The sequence below is a fragment of the Vulpes lagopus genome, chromosome 18 (genome assembly GCF_018345385.1).
Source record: "Vulpes lagopus strain Blue_001 chromosome 18, ASM1834538v1, whole genome shotgun sequence".
In the NCBI taxonomy this organism is placed as follows: domain Eukaryota; kingdom Metazoa; phylum Chordata; class Mammalia; order Carnivora; family Canidae; genus Vulpes; species Vulpes lagopus.
The window spans coordinates 4,494,347-4,519,548 of NC_054841.1; the positions used below are offsets into that span (position 1 = coordinate 4,494,347).

Consider the following 25,202-nt stretch of genomic DNA (forward strand, 5'->3'; position numbering starts at 1 on the left):
CTGGGATCTGAAGTCATGATAAATTTGTGCTGTTCATACATAGGTTGAAGGTATTAAAAATGTTCACTTGAGTCAATAATGCTTTCATCATTATTATTCTAAGATAATTTTGTTTAAAGTCACACCCTTCTAAAAAAATGAAAAGAAGATATCATAGTAACAGATAGCCAAAGAGGGTGAGCTCTTAAATAACTATGAATTCAAGAGTAAGGACACTGGGAGAAGTTTTTTTTTTTAATCTATTTTCTTGATTGAATTGTTAGCTCACAGATTAAATCAATGCTTTAGAAACAAAAATAAAGCTTTGCGACCAATGTGTTTTTAATGGCAGACATTGGATTCCAATATTTTAACAGAAAGCTTAATTGTGTAGCTCTTACTGTGGAATAACCACACATAAACCACCCTGCATACACATCCCTTTCCTGAAGAAATCTCAGAATGCAAAGTGTTCTCAATTAATAAAGTAACTCTAAATTAATAAAATAAAATATCCTCAGGAGACAGACACATCACACCCATTATTAGAGCAAGAGAAATCAACACCATAAATACTCACTGATGATACCATCAAAGAAACACCAGAAGCCAGCTTGATTGAAACAGACTCTACCAACCTTTCAGGCTGTTTATTCAACTCACTAGTCTCCCAGCTCCTTTGGAGCAGAAAGAAATAAAAGTCAGTCGGCCACCAACTCCACGGGTGGGAAAGCTAGACCACAAGGCACTCTACTGCAGTGTAAGAATTCAATAGATAAAAGTACTGTGGAAGGCCTAAGGTCAAACTCAGGAAAGCTACCCGAAAAAGACATAACAACTAGAAACAAGGAACAGTTTAGGAAACTGAAAGCTCTTTGTAGCTTACGTTAACAGATAAGCAATTATTAATCAGACTACACAAAGAACTCATTATTAACAATAAATATGCTACATTCTTATGAAGGAATACTATACAACAATTGAGAATAATTAAGGAGACCTGTATTTTGACAGGAGACACGCCACAAAAGCACATCAAGTCATAGAGACAACAGTGAAAGCAGGTCACACTAAATTCCTCTGGAGAGTAAGGAAGAGAGGAGCATGAGTGGGCAGACATGTCTTCAAATTCTTCCTAAAGTTTACCTTTTAAAGAAAGATTTAAAACAAGTATAATAACTTATTAACATTTCGTTATTCTGTATTTGGGTATTTATTATATTACCTGTATTTTTCTGTAAGTTTTTTTCCACACACAAAAAAAAGCTACCTACAGTTTACATCAGATGCAGGCAATGTTTGAGATCATTTTCTTCTTACCCAGAATGCCTTGGATGTATAAAAATACTGGAATCCCAAATTGTGGAGTGCTAAAAATCAATATACCTACCAACAACAGCCATTCCTGTATAATTTATGAAAACCAAGATTATCATTTAAAAACATGTTGAAGGTAGCAGTGGTCTCACTAATTCAAGACAAAAACCCAAACTTAAAATTTTGACAAAGTCTATTATTAGAACTGTGAAGACTAGAAGCCTTTCTTTACCCCTCTAGAGAGAAATACCATGACTACTTTTCTTTAATTCAACACTTTTTTCTAAACAGAAAAATAGCTAAAAGTATCATATAAGGGTATATGAAGCTGCATAATCCTATCTATACTCAGCACTAAGACTACAGTAAACAGCTGAATACACCTGATTAGTACAAATTTATGTATCAGTTCTAAAAGTATCTTAGACCATTTAACAAACTAAATTTTTTCAATGTACCATCTTTATCCCAGTGTAACAAACATCTAGTAATTTTTCTCTCTTTAGAAGACCAAAATTTGTGATTACAGTGATCATGAAAATAAAAAGATACGCAATATTTCACTCCAAATAAAATTCCACCTCAACAGGAGACTGGCAAAACATGACTCATTTTTTCACACAAAGCAAGAACAGTCAAGATAGACATTATGCCCAAGTGAGGGATATGAGAGGTAAGACAGCAAGGGGTCCCAATTCCACATGGTTGTAGTTGTGGTTTTAACTTGACTAAGTTATAAATTAACAGCTCAAGTCAAGTGCATAAGGTCAATACCTGTAGAAGTAAAAATTTCCCCCAAATATTCAATCTTTAGTGAAGATGATAACACACTGAAAAGCTTCCACACCAAAACCAACATATTCACAGCCGACACACAGAGAAGGGAAGCAAAACACATCTAGCATTCTGTACCTCTATGGTCCACCTTGCATTTTCAATCTGCGAACAATGAGGAATAGCAGGATGCGGTTTATTACTCAGTATATAATCTGCTCTGATCTCTTTTTCAATAGAGAACCTAAGTGGCTACACAACCAAAAAGAGATTATCAACCAGGTCAGCAGCTTCTAAAACAAATTCAACCAGAGACCAGGGAAAAGGGCTGTGAAACCTGGTTGAAAAATATCTTCTATTTCCCCCCTTTCTGCCTTCAAAGTTTTGCTCAAATGCCTTCCCTTTTGGAAAGGCTTATCTAGTCTCTCAACTGAAAAAAGTATTCCTTCTAATAGCATATTCTAACACTAATGATAGCCAAGTTTATATCCATGTCCGGTCCTCTCCCTTGATCAAAGCTTGCAGGTGTATTAAGCATCTGAAGTTCATCAGGCCCCAATAACACTCTTAAGTCCCTCTCCCCTCCCCCAAACCCACTGTTTCCCATCTCAGGAAAAGGAACCACCACTCACTAACATGCTTGGGCCAAAAAGCAGTTATCTAAGATTCCTCTCTTCCTTGTCCCACTCCACATTTAACCCAGCAGCCAGCGCTGCCTTCAGAGCAGAATGTGAGTACTTCTCACCACATTCTCTCCACTGCCACCACCCTAGTGCTAGCTGTGGTCTCTCTTTTACTCTTGGCCTGGATTCCTGTAGTAGCCTTAAGCTTCCATACATACCATCACCCACACATCTCACACTCTCAGAGCCTACACCCTACCCTACACTGCGGTCTTTTAAAAACAGACTCCTGCTTGGAATCCTCCATGGCTTCTCAACTCACAACAAAATCCCTAGTCTCTCCTGTGGTCGGCCTACCAGGAAGGCTCCTCCTCCATCTCTGAATCCATCTCCTCCTGTGTCACTCCATCATTCCTTTGCAGACACAATGATCTTGCTGCTTGCTCCATGAACACACCAAACTCAGTGCCACCTTGGGGCCTTGCCCCTTCCCTGTCACGATGCTCTTCCCCCAAATGTGTGTCTGGCTTGCATACTCATTTGATACAGGTCTCAGTTCAAGTATCATCTTAAGGACAAGGCCTTCTCCAATTGCCTCTTTATAATACAGAACCCACTGCCAAACCTCTTTAACCTGTGTGCCACACCCTCCCCCTTCCACTCCCCATTATCTGGCACCATGTTATATATATTTCCTGGTTTTTTACTTAGTACCCATCTTCCCTACTGAAAGATAAGCTAAGGCAAAAGTTTTGTCTGTTTTTTTCACCTTGGTCTCTCAAGTACCCATAACAATACTTAGCACATTGTAGGCATTCAATAAGTAACTGGCAAATGAACTGTCTGGTGTGTGCTTAAGCCCTCCAGCTAGAGAGATGGCTTTGCTGCTTCTGCCAGAACCCTAGGAAGACAGTAAGTATGCCTGGAGAAGCATTCCAGGGCCCAGCAGAATTAAGAAATAAGAATCTGAGACTGAGGTTCTAGGATGATATATTGTGGTTAGGAAAAAAGAGAAATTATCAAATCATAGTGACCTTAATTAACATTTAATTGTGCCACGTCTGGGATACCTGGCTGGCTCAGTCAGTAGAGCATGCGACTCTTTATCTTGGGGCCATGAGTTTGAGCCCCACATTGTGGGTAGAGACTACACACAAAAAACTGAAAATTGTGCCAGGTCTATTCTAAGCACTTCTACATGTGTTAACTCATTTGATCCTAACATGCCCCACAGGGAAGACAATGAGGCACAGAGAAGTTAAATACTTTATCCAAGGTCATGTGCCTTCTAGGTAGCAGGTCCAGGATTCATATCCAAGCAGCCCGGTCCCAGAATTCACCTCTTAACTGGTGGGTTGTCCACTACCTCTCACTGCACTGAGTACTGGGTTAAAGTTAATATATGTTTTATGTAAACACAGGAGGGTAGGAAGCCTGGGGATTTGAACACTGAGAGAAGTCCTGGAGTCTAAAAAGAGGAAGGAATACACCTCTTGAGCTCTTGAGCTGCAGGAGAGCCTTGGTGAAAGCTGTGTGGTATGATCAAAGTGGGGCCTTTACAGGGGACACCATAGGGTTATAGGAGAAGAAACACAAGGGAAGGGAATGAAGCTGAGAAATGCTTTTTGACAAGCTTATAGTATAAGTAAAAATAAACTATAAAATCTAATTACCTAAACCCTATGCAAGTGCTGCATGAAGAAATGGAAAGAAGAATATTAAAAATAATTCTAGGAAGATAGGTGTGAGGAAAAAAATTGGTTTCTCTTTTCTGACATGGGTTCTGGAAGCATCCATGCCTCTACAGCATTTACAGATGTAGTATAAAGCAGAAATAAGACACGTATTTGCATGTGTCTGAGAGAGAGAACACGTGAGGGTTTCTTACTCTAAACAGCTTATAAATACTGTAGTCATTTAAAATGGAAAATGAAAGCTGATACTTTTTAAAAAATTTAAAAAGTGTGGCCCAATATTGAAAGGCTTTGATCCTGGCCTAGGAATTTTGAACACTAAACCTGTAAGATCTAGGAAGCCAATGAATGCTTTAAAATACAGAAATGATATGATCAGATTTCAATTTTAGAAAAATAGCTCTGAAAACTGTAGGAGGGCTGAAGGATGGGGGAAGGAGGGAGAATCAGAAAAAGAGTTGGGACATGGGGCAATAATCCTCAAGTGACAGGGTCTATCCTCAGCGTAGGGATAAAAGCAGCACAGGGGTGCAGAGGTGGAAGAGGGGGAGTAAAAGATGAATATGGGTCTTCCAGATAACCCAGCAGGGTGCAAGGGCCATTCCCAAGATATGAAAGACACATTCGACAGGAAAAAGTAGATGAATCCTGAATGCAGTATGGACTGTGTCGAGTCTGAGGTGCTTTCACGACAACTATAGGCAGGGATAGCCAGTAGGCATAGCCCAGGGATCAAAATACCTGCTCAGAGATAGAGATTTTGAAATTTTCTGTGTAGAAGTGATAATGGAAGGCACTGTTGACGAGAAAACAAAAAGAGAATGGTTAAGTGGAGAAGACAGAGAACAGGGCCTGGGAAATGTTAACACCCAGTAAAAGAATGATAAAGAGGTGGACGTTCACCAGAGAAGTCAAAGATACATGTTGCAACAGAAACTTGGTGAACTACAAATAGTTTCAATGGAGTGGTAAGGCTTGAGAATTGAAAGAAAGTGAAGATGTAACCAGTAATTGAGATTCCTTGTTTCCAGAAATTTAGTTTGGAAGACTGGGCATTCACTTAAGGGGGGGGGGGGGGGGGGGGGGGGGGGGGGGAAGGTCTAGGGGAATGCAATTTCTTTTCAGGAAGGGGAAACTTCACTATGTTTGTAGGAACAGGGCAGGAGTTAAGCAGAAGAGAAATCTGAGACACCAGAATAGGCTGACTAATGGAGCAAGATAACCATATGTGATGGGAACGGAATGGGTAAAGAACACAGGGTGAGAAGCCAGTTCTGGCTCTGAAAGAGGAGGCGAGGATAGGTGAGAAGGGAAGTCTGCAGGAGAGGAAAAAGTGCCCGCACAGGGTAGAAAACCTTACATATTTCTGAGAAGGCACTGTGTCCACACCAGCTGTACTGGTGGGTCTCACCATTCCTCACCACAGAAAGTCCCCTCCTCTTTTTTCCAATTCTCTCCTTTTTCAGCATTCTTATACCCAGACACCATTAATGCCCTAAGACCCTGCCACGTGCAAGGCACAGTGCAAGGTATCTGGGGATAAAAGACAAAATCCAAAAAAGGTGAAGATCTTCTTGATTAATGAGGAAGGGAATCAAGAAACACACAAGTGTGGGGGTACAGGACTCAGGCACATGTGAGTGGACAGTGTGACAGGAGCATGACCTCAAGTCCTGAAGCTGTGCTGACCCTTGAAGGGAGGTGAGAGGGAGCAGCAGACAGATGAAGGAACACCCTCATTCTGCATGGCAGGGAGACAACATCTGCAAAGCCTAGGACCAGGCAGGAGGAAAGGCTGGAACACAGGTGAAGGAAAGACAATGCGAGAAATCAAGGGTGACAGGCACAAACAATATTCCAGGTCTTGTTCGAGCGCCATGCTGGGTTTGGAGATTACTTAAAAATAAAATCTAAAAAAATTAAAAATAAAAAATAAATAAATAAAAAATAAAAAAATTTTTAAGGCTGCCTGGGTAGTTGAGTGTCTGACTCTCCGTTTTGGCTCAGGTCATGATCTCAAGGTCCTGGGATGGAGCCCCACATCAGGCTCCACTGGGCTCCATTGGCCTCCAGGCTCTGTGGCTCAGCATGAGGTCTGCTTCTCTTCCTCATCCTCTGTCCCCTCCCACCCTGGCTTATTCTCGGTCTCTCAAATCAATCAATCTTAAAAATTTTTAAACTTCATTCTTTTTGACAATGGAGAGATCTTTAATGATTTTAAGCAAGCAAGCGATGACCTCAGATTTACATATTTGAAAGTATCATCAGTATAGAGAAAAGAGGACTCAGACAGGAAGGCCAGTCAAGAGGCTATTACTGTCATCCAGGGGGAAATAAGGCAGCCACAGAGGGGACAAGGAAGAAGGGGCAGGTTTGAGTCATGGGCTCTGAGTCACTGAACTGGTCAACTGCATGGATGTGGGCACCGCTCACACAGTGATCGCAGCAGGAAGAGGAGATAGGAAGAGAAAAAGCCAAAGGAGTGAGGAGGGCAGTTTGGAGTCTGCTGTATTTGAGGTCCCTGCGGCCCTGTGTATGGGTTTGGGTCAGGTCTGGGGTCATTGGTGAGTCACTACATTGGTGAGTGCTGCAGAAGAGCCCCCCAACAAGGAAAGGGAAAGATGGAAGGAGCACAGGAGGGAAACTGAGAAAGAAAAGCGAGAAGAGGAATGCCTGGGTGGTTCGGCGGTTGAGTGTCTGCCTTCAGCTCAGGGCGTGATCCTGGTCCAAGGACTGAGTCCCATATCAGGCTCCCTGTGAGGAGCCTGTTTCTGCCTTTGTCTGTGTCTCTGTGCCTCTCTCGAACAAACAAAATCTTTTAGGAAAAGAAAAACCGAGAAGAGGTAGAGAAGGAAACCCTGTAGCCCTCCACACTACCAGGACTCCACGAGGATTGGGCGAAAGGCTCCCGAGGGGCGGAAGAAGCCAACAGGGACAAGGGATGGGGAGGGATGGGAAGGAAGAATGTCAGAGAAGGAACAGCAACAGCGCTAGAGGGAGCATGGAAGACAGGGACACTGTGTGGGACCCACAGGCGGGTAGTGCAGGGTAACAAGGGTCCCAGGCACAAGCAGCAGGAGTGAGGGATAGTAAAAATAGGTATTAAGACTGCTATCTCCAGAAGCCTGTTAGGACAAGAGGCAGCATGGAGGGACTAGTGAAACAGAGCAAACATGACTGAGAAAGCAGTTACTCCCTTTTAAAGATGGAAGAGACCACACTCAGAGGCTTGCTGATGGGCTGAGCACTGCACTCAGGGCCTCAGTGCAAGCAGGGGTAAGTACAGAAAAAAGATACAATCTTGCTTTGAAGGAAGAAGGCAACAAAGGCATTCATTTAAAAAGTACTGATAAAATAAAATAAAAATACCCAAATGAACGGACCAAGTTTTCTTAGGACTTCTCTAGATGACCTCTCATGTTTCTTCCACCTCTGCTGTTCTGAGTGAGATTAGAGGTCAGCTAGACACCCACGGTAACTGTGATCCTTCTGTCCCCAGATCACAGGAGAAGTTTTGAATGAGTACACCTGCAAATTCTCTAAGGAGTGATTCATGGCTTTCCTTCATCCAATTAGTAAAGCACTGTCTGACTTAAAAAGGTCAAAAAGCACGAATTTAGATTTTCAGAGCAGTCCATCAGGATACATTTATATGCCAACAAATCAATTCAACCAGCAGAATGAGAATTCAAATAAGCCTCCACAAGGACAAACTTCTGGGTTTTTTTCAGCAAATCTCTTTTTATTTGTTCTTATGTATGCTTCTATTTCAAATGGTCAAACCAAACACTAAAAAGATGACCATGTCCAGGGCTGTATTCCCTCTTTGGGGTTAGCAGAAGAAAAGGATAAGAAAAGAATATATTCATTACAAAGTGAAAGAAATCAGTCTGAAAAGGCTAGACCCTGCATGATTCTAACTCTATGGCATTCTGAAGAAAACAAAACTATGGAGACAGTAAAAAGATCAGTAGTTACCAGAGGCTGGCAAGGAGAGAGGGGTGAACAGGTGGAAAAGAGTTTTTAGCACAGTGAAAATATTTTTTATGATATTATGATGGTGGAAACATGTCACTGTACATATGTCCAAAACCATGGAATGGACGACACCAAGAGCGAGCCCTAACTTAAGTTATGAACTGTGGGTGATGATGACAGGTCAACATAAGTTCATCAGTTGTAACAAATGTGCCATTCCAGTGGGGGATGTTGACCACTGGGGAGGCTGTGCACATAGGAACAAAGTATATATAAAATCTCTGTACCTTCCTGTTCATTTTACTATTAATCTAAAACTGCTCCGCAAAAAGGGGGAAGGGGCCCATAAAATGTACCTGGAAAAAAAGATTTATTCTGTTAGTCACTACTGGACAAAACTAAGGAAACAAAACCTAAAGGAGTTTGCATTCTAGAAGAAAAAATAAAAGCAGTTAGAAAATGAAGCACCCAAGAGTAAGACATAAACAAAATATGCAAATAATATACAATCTGTACAATTTGAGATGCAGAAAACTAGATGAGAGTATTTCCAGAAATACTCAAGAAAGGTCAACAGAATACTGAGCTTTTAAACAGGAAAAGAGGGTTTGTTAATTAAATATTAATTACGCCTGCTAGTACAAAGCACTGGTGGGTACTATGGGAAATACAAGCTCCAGTTTCTGCCCTCAAGGAGCTTTCCATCTTTCTTCTTCAGTTAAAATAAACTTAAATGTGATGTTATCAAAGCTAGAGCTGGAAGGAACACCAAGAGATGTTCAGTTCAGGCATCCTCATCCCACAAAAGAGTCAATCAAAGCCAGTGATCCCAGGTTAGGACCTCCAAGTGACAGCAAGGGCAGGAACAAAGCCCCCCTTCATAATACAGGACACACACACTTTGCAGGCTGAGGGACTTCAGTGCAAATTACACCTTTCGCTGAATCCTGGGCCTACATTCTCTCACTTCTAAATTGTAGATGGTGGGATGCCCAGGTGGTAGAGTCAGTTAAGCATCCCGCCTCTTGGTTTCTGCTCAGGTCATGATCTCAGGGTCATGGGATCGAGCCCTTTTCTGGGCTCCATGCTCCACGTGGAGTCTACCTGAGATTCTCTTTCTCTTCTTCTCCCTCTGCTCCTCCCCACTCCCTTTCTCACTTCTCCCCCTTCCCTCTCTAAAATAAATAAATAAATCTTTAAAAAATAAAAAAATAACTGGAGATAGTGATAATAGGACTTCTGAGATAGGTACCTTCCTTTCCTTCTCTTCTCTTTACTGTACTGTATGTACATGCTGAATGGTGCAACTAAAGGCTAAACTTGTCCCCAGTCAAGTGGCAACATCTGGGACCTCAGGCACTGAGTAAATAAAGGACTTCCAGTAGGTAGAAGGCACAGTGACGATATGAGCACATAATTTTCAACACTAATAAATTAATGACACAGTCAGAAGTGATCAAGTTAGAACAAAAGTTCTTAAGGGTAAAAAGAAGTAGTAGAAAGAATTCCTGAAAGTTAGTCACTCTAAGGTTCTAGAACAACTCTGCACTTTGTGGCAGCAAGGCCACAGAGGCCATTACTAGATTACAATTACAGTTAAGCACCGTTCCTTTCTTTTCTCCTGTTTCTCTTTTTACTTCTTCTCAATTCCCACTGTCCTGTTTCCAGTCCTTTTTTCATCTTCCTAACAACATAATAAAGAAGGAAATGTAGAGCCTTCCTAGTCAGCCACACCTCCACTCATGGTCTAAGGGAAGAAATAGTGCCAACGTGGTGATAAAGGACATAGGCTTTGCACTCAGACAGACCTTGGTTCCAATCCCAGCTCCACCTCTAATGCAGGTTCATGAACCTGAAGATCCTAACTGTCTACTTCCTAAGCCTGTTGTTAGAATTAATTAAATGGTTTAAAAAAATGCCTACTGGGGCAGCCCGGGTGGCTCAGTGGTTTAGCGCCTGCCTTTGGCCCAGGGTGTGATCCTGGAGTCCTGGGATCGAGTCCCATGTTGGGCTCCCTGCATGGAGCCTGCTTCTCCCTCTGCCTGTGTCTCTGCCTCTCTCTCTCTCCCGGTGTCTCTCATGAATAAATAAATAAAATGTTATAAAAAAAGAAAGAAAGAAAGAAAAATGCCTACCACACAGTATAAGCCCAGAGTAATCAATCTCACATGCCTCATTCCTGTGAGATCAAAACCCCAAAGAACTAAAACAGCTTTTTCCAGGCTCCCAACTGAGGACAACAGTGTCCTATTTCCATGGTCTCCTCTCCTCCTCTACCTCCTGGAAGCTGGGTACTTTAAGAGCCAGGACTCCTTCCCAGTTCCCAACCCAACGACTGGCCCATAGGAAGCTTTCAGTATATGTGACGGAACCAACCCCAAATCAGTCATGTTTATTCTACCAGACAAGAAGGAGTTGTTTGTCCATGAAGAAAAACCTCAAAGGATGAATTGTGGAAAAGGAAGAAACCCAAAATGGTCACAACTGGACAATCATCTATTATGCACACAATCATCATATCCATGCACATCTCTAAACCCTCCCCAATCAGATTTGTATGCTTGCAGGTCAACACTGGGGAATGAGGACTTCCTAAAGTACACCTCATACAGAATAAAAGAGCACTTTTTGTTAATCACCTTGAGTTAGTCTCTCTAAGTATTTCAGAAATCTCTAGTTACATATTAACTTAACCTGTTTGCACCGTGCTAAAGGGAGGGGCCCATCAGGAACACTCAGGACTAAAGGTTTTGCAGCCCCACCTGCAAAGTTTTGTTGTTTTTTAAAGATCTTATTTATTTATTCATGAGAGACACAGAGAGAGAGAGATACAGAGACACAGGCAGAGGCAGGCTCCAAGCAGGGAGCCCAATGTGGATCTCCAGTCCCCAGGATCATGCCCTGGGCCAAAGGCAGGCACTAACCCTGCTGAGCCCCCCAGGCATCCCTCCACCTGCAAAGTTTAAGTTGGCATCTATAAAGGTCATTTATGTTAGATATTCCTATCTTAATAAACACCCTTCGAACCTAATTCCCCCTTCACAAACCTGCAAACCTGTGATATCCCTACCACACACACACATTTCATGCTACCATCCAAAGTCTCAATGACAGAACTGCAAATTATTTGAAAGCTAATGTTTTCTAAATATACAGAATCATTTAACACCATCAAAATCTGGTATCAAAAGAGAATATCCACAAGGTATACCAAAGAATGTTTCCAAAGCATTCAACATCAATACAAACTTTTTAAAAAGTATAGTACAAAATCCCTCATAAAAATTTTCACAAAGAGGTGCCTGGGCGGCTCAGTCAGTTAAGCATCTGCCTTCACCTCAAGTCATGATTCCTGGGTCCTGGGAACGAGTCCCACATCAGGTTCCCTGGTCGGTGAGGAGTCTGCTCCTCCCTCTCCCTCCTGCCCTTCCCCCCTGCTTGTGCGCTCTCTCTTGCTCTCAAATAAATAAAATCTTTATAAAAAATTCCACAAAGAATAATTCTTAATTAACATTCTTAAGCAATTATCCTGACAGATACTAACACTTCCTCAATGGTTATGATTTCTCTGCATTCCTCCCCCAAAGAATGAACCCCTTTATGAGTTCAGTCTAAAGAGAGGACAGTGATATACTGGAAAGAAATGGGTTTGGGTGCTAGACAAACCAGAGTTAAAGCCTTGCACCCCCATTTACCTCTGTAGCCTCATTTAGACCCAGCTGTCTAAAACACTGAGTAACTGACCTCACAGGATTGTGACGTAGGTTAAACAAGATAAAGAAAAGAAAGCATCTACAACAGTCCCTACACTTTGTGGACTACCTTCTGGAAATTAAACATTTATCTTCTAGAAATGTTTGTTCTTCTCCTAACTTGTCTTTCCAAATGAACATCAGCACACCACCACAGCTGCTACTCTTACCTCCAGAGCCAACCCAGAGGGGAAGCTGGGCGAGTCTACCACGTGGCCCCTTACAAATATGTCCTCTGCTTTTAGCTCTCTAGGTTCAGCTTTCTATTCTACACCATTCTCTGCGCACCCTCCAGCCTGTAGAAACAATCAAAGCAACTCAGCTATAAAGGTTCCAAGCCACATCACAAGCAATTCAAATCTAGGTAAATGGTCCAGGGGTCCACCCCACTGCCTTAAAGAATAATCCAAAAAACACAAGCAAGTCTCTATCTCTCCCCCAAAGTATTTCTCCCTAACCACCCTTCCCAGATAAGCTAAGGTTGTAGGAGCCTACTGAATGGCTCATGTGTACTAATTCAAACACATTATGAATTATTGGTAATAACACATACCACTAGCCACACCTGTGGTGCCCGTGCAGCCATATACACAAACCAAAAGTCTGACTGAAAACATTATCTGACACAATGAAAAGAAATACTAACCTACTAGTCAAAACCTGATGATAGCCCTCTGAAAGGATAAAGGAAAAACTCTAAAAAGGTGTTTCTATAGCTTTACAGTTTTGTGCAATTAATGATAACATGCTATTAAAAGAAAGCACTAAAAAATAAATAAATAAAATAAAATAAAATAAAATAAAATAAAATAAAATAAAAGCACTTCAAGATTGTTTCCCATGGGGCAGCCCAGGTGGCTCAGCAGTTTAGCGCCACCTTCAGCCCAGGGCCTGATCCTGGAGACCCAGGATCGAGTCCCACGTCGGGCTCCCTGCATGGAGCCTGCTTCTCCCTCTGCCGGTGTCTCTGCCTCTTTCTCTCTCGGTCTCTCTCATGAATAAATGAATAAAATCTTAAAAAAAAAAAAAAAAAAAAAAAGATTGTTTCCCATGAAACTATGCCATTTTCTCAAAGACTTGTTTTTTTCCATGCAAGGCAGAAACCCTAAAGCACTTAAGGCATTGTATCTAGACATCAACAGCTTCTGTTAACACATTTAACATCTAGAAAAAGAGATATTCTAGAGATACTTTCCCCACTGATTTTTTTTTTAAATAATCTTAAAATGTCTGTCAAGTTCAGTAACTTTGTTTCCATAAACAAAGCTCTTTAAACAACTCTTGGTTTTGTAAAGCCAGCAGCCCAGGTCCATCAGGTAAAAACTTCAAAGAAGGCACATCTCCACTGAGCAAGGGCCAAAGCAATCCTAGATGTGCTATGCTGATGACAGGCTGAAAGGAGCCTAAAATGACAGAAAAAGAGGAAGCAAGCCTGGAAAGCATAATGTAACTTTGTTTTAACACAATCCCCACTGCAAAATAACTGTGCAGAAGGCTTTTATTTTATTTTATTAAAGACACTCTATGGCAACCTTGTCTTGACTAATGGAACTCAGCACTCTTTGTGTTCGTCTTTCTTGTCATCTTGCTGAAAGCTGTGCTCATTTGTTCCAAATCATGGTCATCCTTCAGACGGCAAATTTTTCAAATACAAATGGGGGATGGATGAGGCAATCCTGGAGGTAATTCCTTATGTAAAAATTCAAGTTTCAGGTTTTAAAATTTGATCCTAAAGGTAGTACTTAAGTGATAACCAGAATAGTTTACTCCCTTGACTCTTCCCCTTTCAACTACCAAGTGGTAATACTGCAGGGTCAAAGTTCTCAATATTTTGTCTTTAGAACTGGAAAACAAGATATTATATAAATTTCATACATAAAGGCCAGTGTTAAAAATGTTTAAGAGTTCATCTCTTTGATAAGCATTAATTCAGACTAATTATTTCAATAAAAACACACAGATGTAAGCTACCACACAATCATGAAGAAAATTACTGTATACATCACAACCACACATGTCAAGGAACTGTCATCAATTTCCAGATATAATAAGCACATGGCTATGTCAACCCCCTAAGGAATGAACTGTGAAAAAGAGAAGTGAATAAAAGAAAGCTAATTTCTGATCCACATTTTTCTCCCAAGAACACAAACTCAGAAGTAAATAGTACAATCTAAGAAGATTTAAGTTTGATTAAAGCTAAGTTTAATGCCACTTGCTTTTGATGAGCAAGCTGGTTAATAATTAAATAAATGAAGATAATCTATTCAGGATGGATTTAAACCACTACCATAAAGAATCTTAAGCACACTGCTGACATTTTGTTGTGCTGTAAAACACAGTCTGTTCTATGTGATCATGAAATGTTAAAGAAATCAGTGCTATACTAAAGCTAAAGAATTAATGCTGTACTTAGCATCTGAAAGATAATTACTGCATCGAACGGACTGTATCTACAGGGTTTTATACTTTTTAGCTTCCTAAACAATATTAAATTACACATTAACTTAAGGGGGTGAACTAATGATTCCAAGCACGCTTTCCTAACACAAAAGACAGTTTTGCTAACCTATCCTCCATCTGCAGCACTCTGGTTCCTATTTTCTCCCCAAAGTGGTCATCAACCACACCAATCTACTGGTGCCATTCCTACTGACCAATAGCAAGATGTCCTGAAAGTCACTGGGTTCATCTCAGAGTAAAGCAAAGGTCCACAGTGGACTTACACCTTAACTAATCAGCTTATGAGAGCCGTTAACAGACCACTCTCACATGACTGCATCATGGGCGGGACAGGGTGCTAGGATGCGAAGAAGGAATAAGAGTCTTGGACAATGACCAAAAACACACAAGACATACTATTTACCAAAGATGGAATCTGACAGAAGAAGATAGAGAGGAGAAAGAAAAGAACGGACACAAAATGCCCCGAAAGTGACTCCCTCAGAAAGCTGTCTTTGAGCTGGGCAACAAGAGGGCCCTCATGGTCAGGAGATGCAAAGGAAAGGAAGTTAGGCCTCAGAAGACATGAGATCAACAGAAAGAGCAACAACCCTTTGTTAAGAGTTTCCAAAAACTCAGAAAGGTACCTCCACCCCCCAAAAAGCTTGTACTATTTCACCAGTACAAATGTCAGTGTCATGCTTCTTTCAGGAGGCCAACAGTTCTTCTTTTGATACTTAACACAGTGCTGCCTGGCACTTTCAAGAAGTCTGGACAAAGTCACATAAGTCTGCGTTCTCTTTTCCTCAAAAACATCCTTAACCTCAACATAATCACACAAAATGCCCAAAATGAAAAAGAATCCAACATATATAATCCCCTATCATCTTAGGCTGCATTTAAAAGATGCTTCTTTTTCTCCTTTAAAAGAAAATTAACTTTTTTCCTTTGGATAAGGTTGTATTATTTTAGGCATTTTAATTATTTCCTTCTTATTAAGTCAGCCTACAGGTTTGGTTCATCTAAATGAACCACCTAAAGTTAGTCATCACCCTGCATAACTTGGAACAGATCAGTTAAATGTGGCAGTTCTCACCCTGAAATGAATGAACTCTACGCAGCAAGCCAGAGTACTGAGTCTCTAATTTGTTTTAGTGCTCAGTTTACAACAAATAAACCAATCTCATAAAGTGGTTTACACATGCCTGCAGATGCCTCTTCTGAAGTTGCGAGCCAACAGCCTTCAACAATTTGATACCATGACTTCTCTTGGACCACTTCCCTAGCAAAAATATCCAGTGACTTTGACCATTATTACTTTGGGCAACCCAGGGCCAAAGGTCACTGTTCTCTGCCTTACCTTTCAGGTAAAGAAGTTGAAATGATGAAATCAGTTGTCTAAATACAACCAGCCATCTCTGTATAATATTGTGCATTTATAAAGCTGCTGAACAGCCACAGTATCACTACTAAGCAACAACAGAACCTTCTCTAAGAAGCAAGGTAGGGCAGCCCAGGTGGCTCAGCGGTTTAGCACCGCCTTCGGTCCAGGGCCGTGATCCTGGTGATCCTGGAGTCCCGGGATCGAGTCCCACGTCCCACGTCAGGCTCCCTGCATGGAGCCTGCTTCTCCCTCTGCCTGTATCTCTGCCTCTCTGTTCCCTCAATAATAAATAAAATCTTTAAAAGAAAAAAAGAAGCAAGTAGATGTGAGTTCCAGCCCCATGGACTGATGAATGACCTAACTTTGAGGGTTGAACTTGCCAGCCAAAGATCAAACATCTTTACGTAAAAAAGCCAAAACAAAAACTTTTTCTCAAAAATCAGAACCTCTTTCAAAAACCTAACAGATGAGTGTATGTACTGGGAGACAGGTAGGGGGATGGGAATCAATCAAGGAAGAACTAGCTAAGGAGAAGCGACACAATTTGAACTTGGATATTGGTTGTGTCCAGGCACAGGAGACCTTGGACGTTACTCCTGTCTAACTAGTCTCATCCCCTACCTTGCCTTGCAACCCCAATAAATGTTCTTTGCTGCTGCCAAAGGGGTCCAGTCATCTCAGGCTTTTTGCCTCTACACATGGGATTTCCTCTGCCTGATGCGCTCCCCCCCCCCCCCATTCTTTCAGTCTCTTCCATTTGACCTTTAAACTCAGCTCAAATGACACCTTTTCCAGGATCTGACCTCCTTACTGCTCTTGGAGTACTCTGATTACCTTCCATCATTGCACCTGTCCTGGATGGGTCTGTCATCTGCCTCCTTCCCTAAACTTAAGGCCTGGGGCGGGGGGGATTGAGGGCGAAAGTGATTCTTCTTCCCTGGTACCTGACATGTGCAGCAGCCACTCAGTAAATGTGAACTGAACGAATGAATGTGCCAATACTCAGGAGTAGCAGAATCCTGCTTCTGGAGTAGAGAACTTCAGACGATTCGAGCGGAAACTATTGCGCTCCCTGTTCCCGAGTCTGGCTGCTCTAGAGGAAGGCCATGAGAACGTCACCCAGGGCAAAGTACTTGCCACCAGAATCACAACCAATGTTAGGTTTGTGGGGTTCTATTTTCGTTTTAACTGGAAAATCTTTGGTTCATTATACCATTTGGAGTCATTTCAGATTGTTATTCTGGGAGGCAAAGTGACAGCCACAGCTCTAGAGTATTTCCCAGGGGTCAGACGGCAGAACAGTTAAGAGTGTGAGCTCTGAAGTCTGAGTTCAAACGTGCCATGTGCCAACCGGGTAACTCCGGGTAAGCTCCCCTGTACTACCTCCTGCCAGTGCATATAGATGAGGGTGCCTGTGGCCAGCATCCATTCCACGGATGCCTACCGAGCACCTGCTGCCGGCCAAGCGCTGGCGGCCCCTGGTGACCTGGCCACCGGACCTAAAGCATAGGCTCATCAGGTCACCTGCTGTTATTTTGTATTTTCCTTCTCGGAACTTACCACAATCTGGAATAAGTACTCTTCTTTTGCTGATTTGTCTCCCCTCCCGCCCCCACCACGAGGAGGTAAGCTCTAAGCTGGGGAGGGGAACGGGAGGGTCGCTTGTTCATTCCTTGCCTCTCTGACGCCAACCAGACACCTGGCAGACGGTGACTCAACACGTTTTAGAAGGAAAGACTAGGCAGCCCGGGTGGCTCAGTGGTTTAGCGCTGCCTTCACGCCCGGGATCGAGTCCCACGTCGGGCTCCCTGCATGGAGCCTGCTTCTCCCTCGGCCTGTGTGTCTGCCTCTCTGTGTCTCTCATGTGTAAATAAATAAAATATTAAAAAAAAAAAAAAAGAAAAGGAGACTGGGCAAGTCTGACGTGGTGCCCACGGCCCGGGACGCCTGTGCTTGGTCAGATAAACCCTAAGAAGTGCGAAGCGGCACTTCCCCGAGGGCCCCGGCTGGCCAGCGGCACGCGGGGCGCACGAGGTGGCCCAGGCTCCGGGCCCAGCTGCCGGGGGACCCCGCACCCGCCCCGCGCGCAGACGGGGCCGTGGGCGCCGGGCCGCCAGCTGCAGGCCCCGGGCCGCGTCGCATCACCTGTGCGGGGCGCTTCGTCCACCTGCCGGCGTGTGCTCGGCGCCCGGCAGGGAGCGGCGCGTCCTGTCCTCATGGAGCTTCCCGTCCAGCGCGAGCGCAGCACACAAGTGCGTAAAACCTCCCGAGGTGGCGGCGGCGCTGCGGGCGCCAGGCGGAGGTGAGGCGGGGCCGACGGCGGGTGCCCAACGCGGGGGGCCCGGGGGCGGCGGCCCCGGGGGCGGCGCGCGCTCGGCAGGGCCCGCGGCCGGACGGGGACCGCGCCCCGCGCCTCCCGGGCCGGGCGGCTCGGGGGGAGGCGGGCGGGGCGGGGGCCGGGGCCGGGGCCGGGGCCGCCCGGCGGGCGCGGGGCGCGGGGCGGGCGCGCCGTCGGGCGGGGCGGGGCGGGGACCGCGGGCCGGGCGGGCGCTCACGTCACCACCGCGCCGCCGGTGCCTGCGAGCGCGGGCGGGGGCGCGGGGCGGCCGGGCCGGGCCCGCGGCCGAACATGGCGGGCGTCCCGCTTACCTCGGAATTTGAGCTCGTGCTGCGGCTCGAGGCTCAGGACCTGCTCCACCTTCGCCATGTTCCTCAGCGGCGGGGCAGCTCTGCCGGGGGGACCCCCTGAGAGGTCACCTGGGGCGGGAGGCGTTAATGCTGCGCCCCCTTTAAATTCGGAGAGGGGGGGGCCGGCCGGGACGCGGGCGGGGGTCGTCTGCGGGGCGCGCGCGGGGGGGGGGCGGCCTACGCGGTGCAGGCGCAGGGGCGGAGGGCGAGGGCGAGGCCGCGGTGCCCGGCGAACGCACGGCACGCACGCACGCACGCAGCGACGCACGCACGCACGCACGCAGGCGGGCTGGCCCGCTGGCCCTGCGCGCGCTCGGGCGGCGGGAAGCTGCGCGCGCGGAGCCCCTCCCGGCGCTGTGCGCAGGCGCGGCGCGGGCCGCGGGGCGGGGCTACCGGGCGGCAGGGGGCGGGGCTTCGTGCAGGGCTGGAGGCGGAGCCGTCAAGGATGCTCAGGAGTGCGGCCCCGCAGGGCGAAGGTGATTTATTCAGGACCCACGGGGGCCCGCCGCTGTGCAAAGTGCTTTATTTTTTTTAATCTTTTTTTTCTAACTTTTTTATTTATTTATGATAGTCACAGAGAGAGAGAGAGGCAGAGACATAGGCAGAGGGAGAAGCAGGCTCCATGCACCGGGAGCCTGACGTGGGATTTGATCCCGGGACTCCAGGATCGCGCCCTGGGCCAAAGGCAGGCGCCAAACTGCTGCGCCACCCAGGGATCCCTGCAAAGTGCTTTAATAATAATAAAGAGAAGAAACTTCCACCGTGGCCTTGCTTCTGTAGTGCCAGCCTCTGGTGCAGACTGAATAATAAGGAAAGTCCTATATTCCTAGCATAAGCATGTTTGTAGGTGAGTGGCGTGTGCTAGGCACCGTGACCTATGCTAAGCAATGGATGCACAGTAAACTACCAGTTATTGCTCGCTGCTTTCATGCTACTCCGCTGACCGCCTTCAATAACCCCACGGTGGGACGTGGTGAAAGCAGCGCTCCCTTACACAGCTACTCCGTGGCAAGCACGGGGCTGCGTCCTTTACTAACACCTGCAACCAACATCCACAAATCCAATGATCAGAGAGATTGACCTGGTTTCTACCCTCTAACCAGAACCCGCTGGAGAGCGGGCCTCCAGAAAAATAACCACCCAAATAACTTATTAAAAAGCTGCTGGGAATAAACTAAAATAAACTGCTGGGATCGCAGATGTGCTTGGCCTCCAAAGTGAACACTACGTCATTATTGCCACTTAAATATTATGTCATCGTGTAATGTTTCCTGCATAAAGTATGGGCTCCCAAGGAGCGCCTGGGTGGCCCGGTCTGTTAAGCATCCAGCCCTTGATTTCAGCTCAGGTCGTGATCTCAGGTCGTAATGTCAGTCAGATCTAGCTCAGCTCAGGGGAGTCTGCTTAAGGCTCTCTCTGCTCTTCTCAATGCCCTCCCCCTCCCCTGTGCCTGCACGAGTGCTGTCTCTCTCTCTCTCTCTAAGTGAATAAATCTCTTAAAAAATGTATGCATTCTTGGGGGATCCCTGGGTGGCTCAGCGGTTCAGCACCTGCCTTTGGCCCAGAGCGTGATTCTGGAGTCCCAGGATTGAGTCCCACATCGGGCTCCCAGCATGGAGCCTGCTTCTCCCTCGGCCTGTGCCTCTCTCTCTCTCTCTCTCTCTCTCTCTCTCTCTCTCTCTGTCTATCATGAATAAATAAATAAAATCTTTAAAAAAATATATATATATGTATTATTAATAGTCTCCTATACCTATATATAGAGAGAAAATAAATATTGAATAATTAATGTTGGCTCTACTGTGGTGGGCATCTGGGTACTCTTTATACTATTCTTCCCACTTTTCTGTATACTTGAAATTTTTTCATAGTAAAAAGGTTTTTTTAAAGATGATCTTTGTCTTTTAACTAGAGTGTTTGGTCCATTTACACTTATTATATTTATTAACATGTCTGGATTTATTTCTACCATCTTCTTTTGTGCTTTCTATTTGCTATGCCTGTTTTTTTTTTCTTTCTTTTCCCTCTCCTTTCTTTAGGGCTGATTTTTTTTCTCATTTTTTTCTCCTCTTCTTATACACTGTCTCTGTTTTCATGATCACCCCCAGAAACTGTGGCATGGGTACTTATGGAAGTCCAATTTTTAAAATGTCTTTACTGTGATTCCTTAAAATACAAGAACTTTGGGACACTTGAACTCTAACCACCCATCCCCCCAAATTATATCCCTTAATTGTGGTGTGTTTCAGGTTTAATCTTTTCCTTTTCATGCCATGAATTGTCACACCTTGTTTTATACTGTTGGTGTTAATTTAGGCTCAACCACATAGTTACCAATTTCTTTGCCCACCTTTTCTTCTTGCATCTCAGAACTTAACAACCAAGATCACATTCCTTGTGCCTGAAGTAATTCTTTAAATTCTGTTTCATTGAAGGTTTGTCTGGCCACACTCTCTCAGTTTTTGCTAATCTGAAAATGACTTTATTCTACCCTTGTTCTTGAGAGATATTTGGGCTGGTTTACTATGGTGACAGGTCTCTCTCCACAGCCCAAAGATACTGTTCCCTGGGATTTCAGATGACAGTCTCCTCATCATCCCTTCAAAGATGATCTGTTTTGCCACCTATTCTGGGTCCTGCTGCGTTACCATAATGTGCCTGTTTTATTTATTATTTTAGCCCACTCAGGCTGCTGTAACAAAATGGAATGGACTGGATAGCTTAAATAACAACATTTCTTTCTCAACATTCTGGAGGCCAGGAAGTCCAAGACCAAAGTGCTGGCACGCTCCACGCCTGGGGAGCCCCCCCTCCTGGTTCACAGCCTGCTATTCTCCTGTGCCCTGGAGGTTCTCCTGTGAGGGCACCAGTCCTACTCCCAGGGCTTCACCCTCCTGACAGGAGCTCCTCCCACGGGCCCATCTCCCACCACCATCCCTGGGGGATGAGCTTTCCACCCCGGACTCTGGGGCTGGAACACAAACCTTCAGCCTCTAGTCTCCAGCATGTATCCTGCTTGAATTCTCAGGGTTTTCTGAATGCGTTGTTTGGTATCTTTCATCCTTCTGGAAAATTCTCAGCATTAAACATTGTTTTGTATTGTTGTGAAGTGCACAGAACCTATAATTTGCCAGCTGACCTGTGCGCAGCGTGCCATTCGGGGACGCTGAACCCATTGACACTGCGGTGAGGCCATTGCCACTATCTACCTGCAGAACTCTTCCTCTTGCAACCCTGGAACTCCACCCCCATCTGTCTCTCTTTCGGATAAATAAATCTGTCTGTGTCTCTCTCAAAAAAAATAAGTAAAACTTGAGACAGAGAGAGAGAGCATGTGAAAGAGAGCATGAGTGGGGGGGAGGGGAGCAGAGGGAGAAGCAGGCTCTCCGCTGAGCAGGGAGCCTGACCCAAGGCTCGATCCCAGGACCCCGAGATCATGACCTGAGTTGAAGGCACATGCTTCTCTGACTGAGCCAGCCAGGCACCTTAAATAAATAAAATCTTAAAAACAAAACAAAACAATTATAATTCCTGCTTTCCTGGCAGGACTCTGACCGACACCACCTGGTACTGAGAGTGGTCCCAGGACACAGACCCTCGAAGAAGGTGTTCTGGGCCTGGTTCGGCCCCATCCTCATGCCTGGCTGCGGTGCCAGCAGGACGGGATAGCAGCAGGGCCAGGCTGGTGGGTTCATACCCGCTGGCAAGAGCCAGCTCGCGTCACTTCTTAACTATGTTCAATGACATCCCGTAAGTGGCTTAAAATCAGTCCTGGTGGGAGCATTTGCACCATAGAAATCTGAAACAACAAACCAGAGTTATCTTCTTCCTCCAGAGAGCTAGTTTAGCATGTGACAAAGGTTACAAGGAGTCCACAAACAAGACGTGGTGGCATCACTACTCATTACGTCATCATCCACACTTGATTGTGACGCGGTGCCCACAGAAGAAGGGCCTTGGAGGGCTGAGTAGCTGCTACGCTTTCACAGCCTTGAGGACAGGGGACCCTGGGGTGGGGTGACTGCATCTGAGCTCACTGGAGCTGTCGCAGAAAGAAAGTGACGGGCTCTTTAAACACTAAGCTTAACTCACGGAAAACCAGGGAGATCCCCAAAATAATCCTTATTTCTAGTTCTATAGGTTTTTGACCTTGCTGAAAATCATACCCCAAATTTAATTAGGCAGGTTGCAGAATGACAACCTAAGTGGAATTTATAGATTTGCCAAAATCTCAAGCAGTACTTTGGGATGTCTACTTTGGCTGAGAAATGACCAGAGAGCACAAGTGTACGCTGACTTGCAGTGGTGGCCAGGGACAAACTTGGTGGAGCCGGGCCCGGCAACAGGGAGGGATGTGGATGGTTCTGAGGATAGAAACATGAGAAGATTCTGGTGTCGCCTGTGAATGCCCACCCAAGCACATCTACCAAAGCAGTGACTCTCCAATAATTGAGTGCACAAGGTGACACTTTTTGTGGATGACAGTGCTGTTTTTGTTTTGTTTTGTTTTTTCCCCAGCGAGGCCATTGCTTGCTCACTGGGTTTATTTTCAAAGTGGCCCTGGTGGCAGATGTGATGCTCTGCATGGGCCCAAGAACACAGACTTCCCCGGTCAAGGGGGCCTGGCCACTGCTGAGTGCCTGAGGTGACAGCAGTGGAGACCAACCCTAAAACTTCAGTATGTCACCATCCCTGCGTGGGGGTGGAGGCTAAATAAAACCAACGTTAGAAACCTGCCAATGGGACCACTAAGCTATGTAAAAAAAAAAAAAAAAAAGAAAAATCCTGACCTGAAAATTTTTCATGAAACAGGTTCATCAGCAGCCTAAAGGAAAGTTAGTAACTGAGGGGGAGGTCTGGAGCAATACCCATGATGTGGGACATAAAAATCAGAGATTAGACTATGACAGAGAAGTAAAGACAGATGGAGAATGATGTGTTTTCCAGGCTTCTCTTTCTCTTCGTCTCTTTACCACAGTCCGCAGTAATAAATGCATTTTATTTGTGCCTCACTGCATAGATATATGTATAAGTATGTTAATAAATACAACTGAAACAAAAGTTTCACGAAATAATACAATACACTCTGATATTTGCTATTTATTTTCTTTCTCAGCGCTGGTAACAACCTACTAAATTGATTTTATAAGTCACTCTTGGGAAACAACCTACAGTTTGAATAACACTGGTTGAATAAACTACTCGTCAGCCTTCCAGAAGAGAAGAGTGAGAGAATAGGGCCGAGGCAATATTTAAAAGAGACGTTGTAAGAAAAAAACATAAATAAATAAATAAATAAATAAGAGACGTTGTGGCAGGTGCTGCAATAATGATGGGCCTGGAGGACGTGATGCTCGGTGAACTACGCCAGCCACGAGAGGACAAATGCGGAGGATTCCACTTCCATGAGGTTTCCGGAGTCGCCAAATTCACAAAGACCAAGGGAGTACTCAGGAGCAGGGGGCGTGGGAAGGTGGACCCGGGAGGTGCTGTGACTGCGGGTGGAGTGCCAGGGTTGCGAGTTCTGCAGGTGGACGGTGGCGATGGCCTCACCGCAGTGTCAGTGGGTTCAGCGTCCCCGAATGGCACGCTGCGCACAGGTCAGCTGGCAAATTATAGGTTCTGTGCACTTCACAACAATACAAAACAATGTTTAATGCTGAGAATTTTCCAGAAGGATGAAAGATACCAAACAATGCATTCAGAAAACCCTGAGAATTCAAGCAGGATACATGTTGGAGACTAGAGGCTGAAGGTTTGTGTTCCAGCCCCAGAGTCCAGGGTGGAAAGCTCATCCCCCAGGGATGGTGGTGGGAGGTGGGCCCATGGGAGGAGCTCCTGTCAGGAGGGTGAAGCCCTGGGAGTAGGACTGGTGCCCTCGCAGAGAACCCCCAGGACACAGGAGAATAGCAGGCTGTGAACCAGGAGGGGGGGCTCCTCAGGCGTGGAGCGTGCCAGCACTGTGGTCTTGGCCGAGGGCAGGTGAACAGAGGGGCAGTGCCGAGGCCTCAGGCCCCAGAAGCTCAGAGGAGGGGCTTCGTGGGAGGGAGTGTGGACTGGCCAGGGCCGGGGGCCTCTGAGAAGACCCAACATATCAACTCCTGGGATTGGGGCATAAAAGCCAAGGACTAGTGGAACTACGGTGCCAGGTGAGGGGTCGGTGCTGAGGTGACACTGGCAGGAACACAAGGCCAACAGTCTGTCGGTCTTCCTGGGAGTCCCCCACATGCCCATCCTGTAGTGATGCATGTAACCTTGGCTACAGAGGACCTCACCGTCTAGTGAGGAGAGTTGGGGGGAAAAAACGCTGCACCAGAATAATGCCAATCCACCATAAATACTAAAAAACAGGAGAAGAAAGTTAGGAAGAGACAGTGAACTTTATACTCTGGGGCCTGGGAGGAAAATGTAAATGCTCAGAGAGTATATAGAAAATTGTCTTGGAAAAACAGTAAGAAAGATCTTACCAGACCTGGGGGGGCGGGGAGCGGGGGAAAGGAAAGGAAGGTTCCCCTAGTGGAGGAGTAGCACATGCAAGGGCCCTGGGGTGCACAGCCTGCCGGGGCCTACT

The 25,202-nt window shown here is 45.3% G+C and overlaps 1 protein-coding gene across 2 annotated transcripts in view; it reads right to left on the reverse strand.

The window, feature by feature from the left end:
• Nucleotides 1–18,884, reverse strand: part of VAPB (VAMP associated protein B and C) — a 51,224-nt gene extending 32,340 nt beyond the window's left edge. The window contains exon 1 of one of the 2 annotated variants that reach the window (XM_041732469.1): nucleotides 18,593–18,884. In XM_041732469.1, the coding sequence (XP_041588403.1) occupies nucleotides 18,593–18,650 (58 nt within the window). In that variant the 5' untranslated portion in view covers nucleotides 18,651–18,884. Of the gene's footprint in view, nucleotides 1–18,088; nucleotides 18,353–18,592 lie in introns of those variants that run through there. The other variant, XM_041732468.1, reaches the window with a different exon arrangement.
• Nucleotides 18,885–25,202: the final 6,318 nt, after the last annotated feature.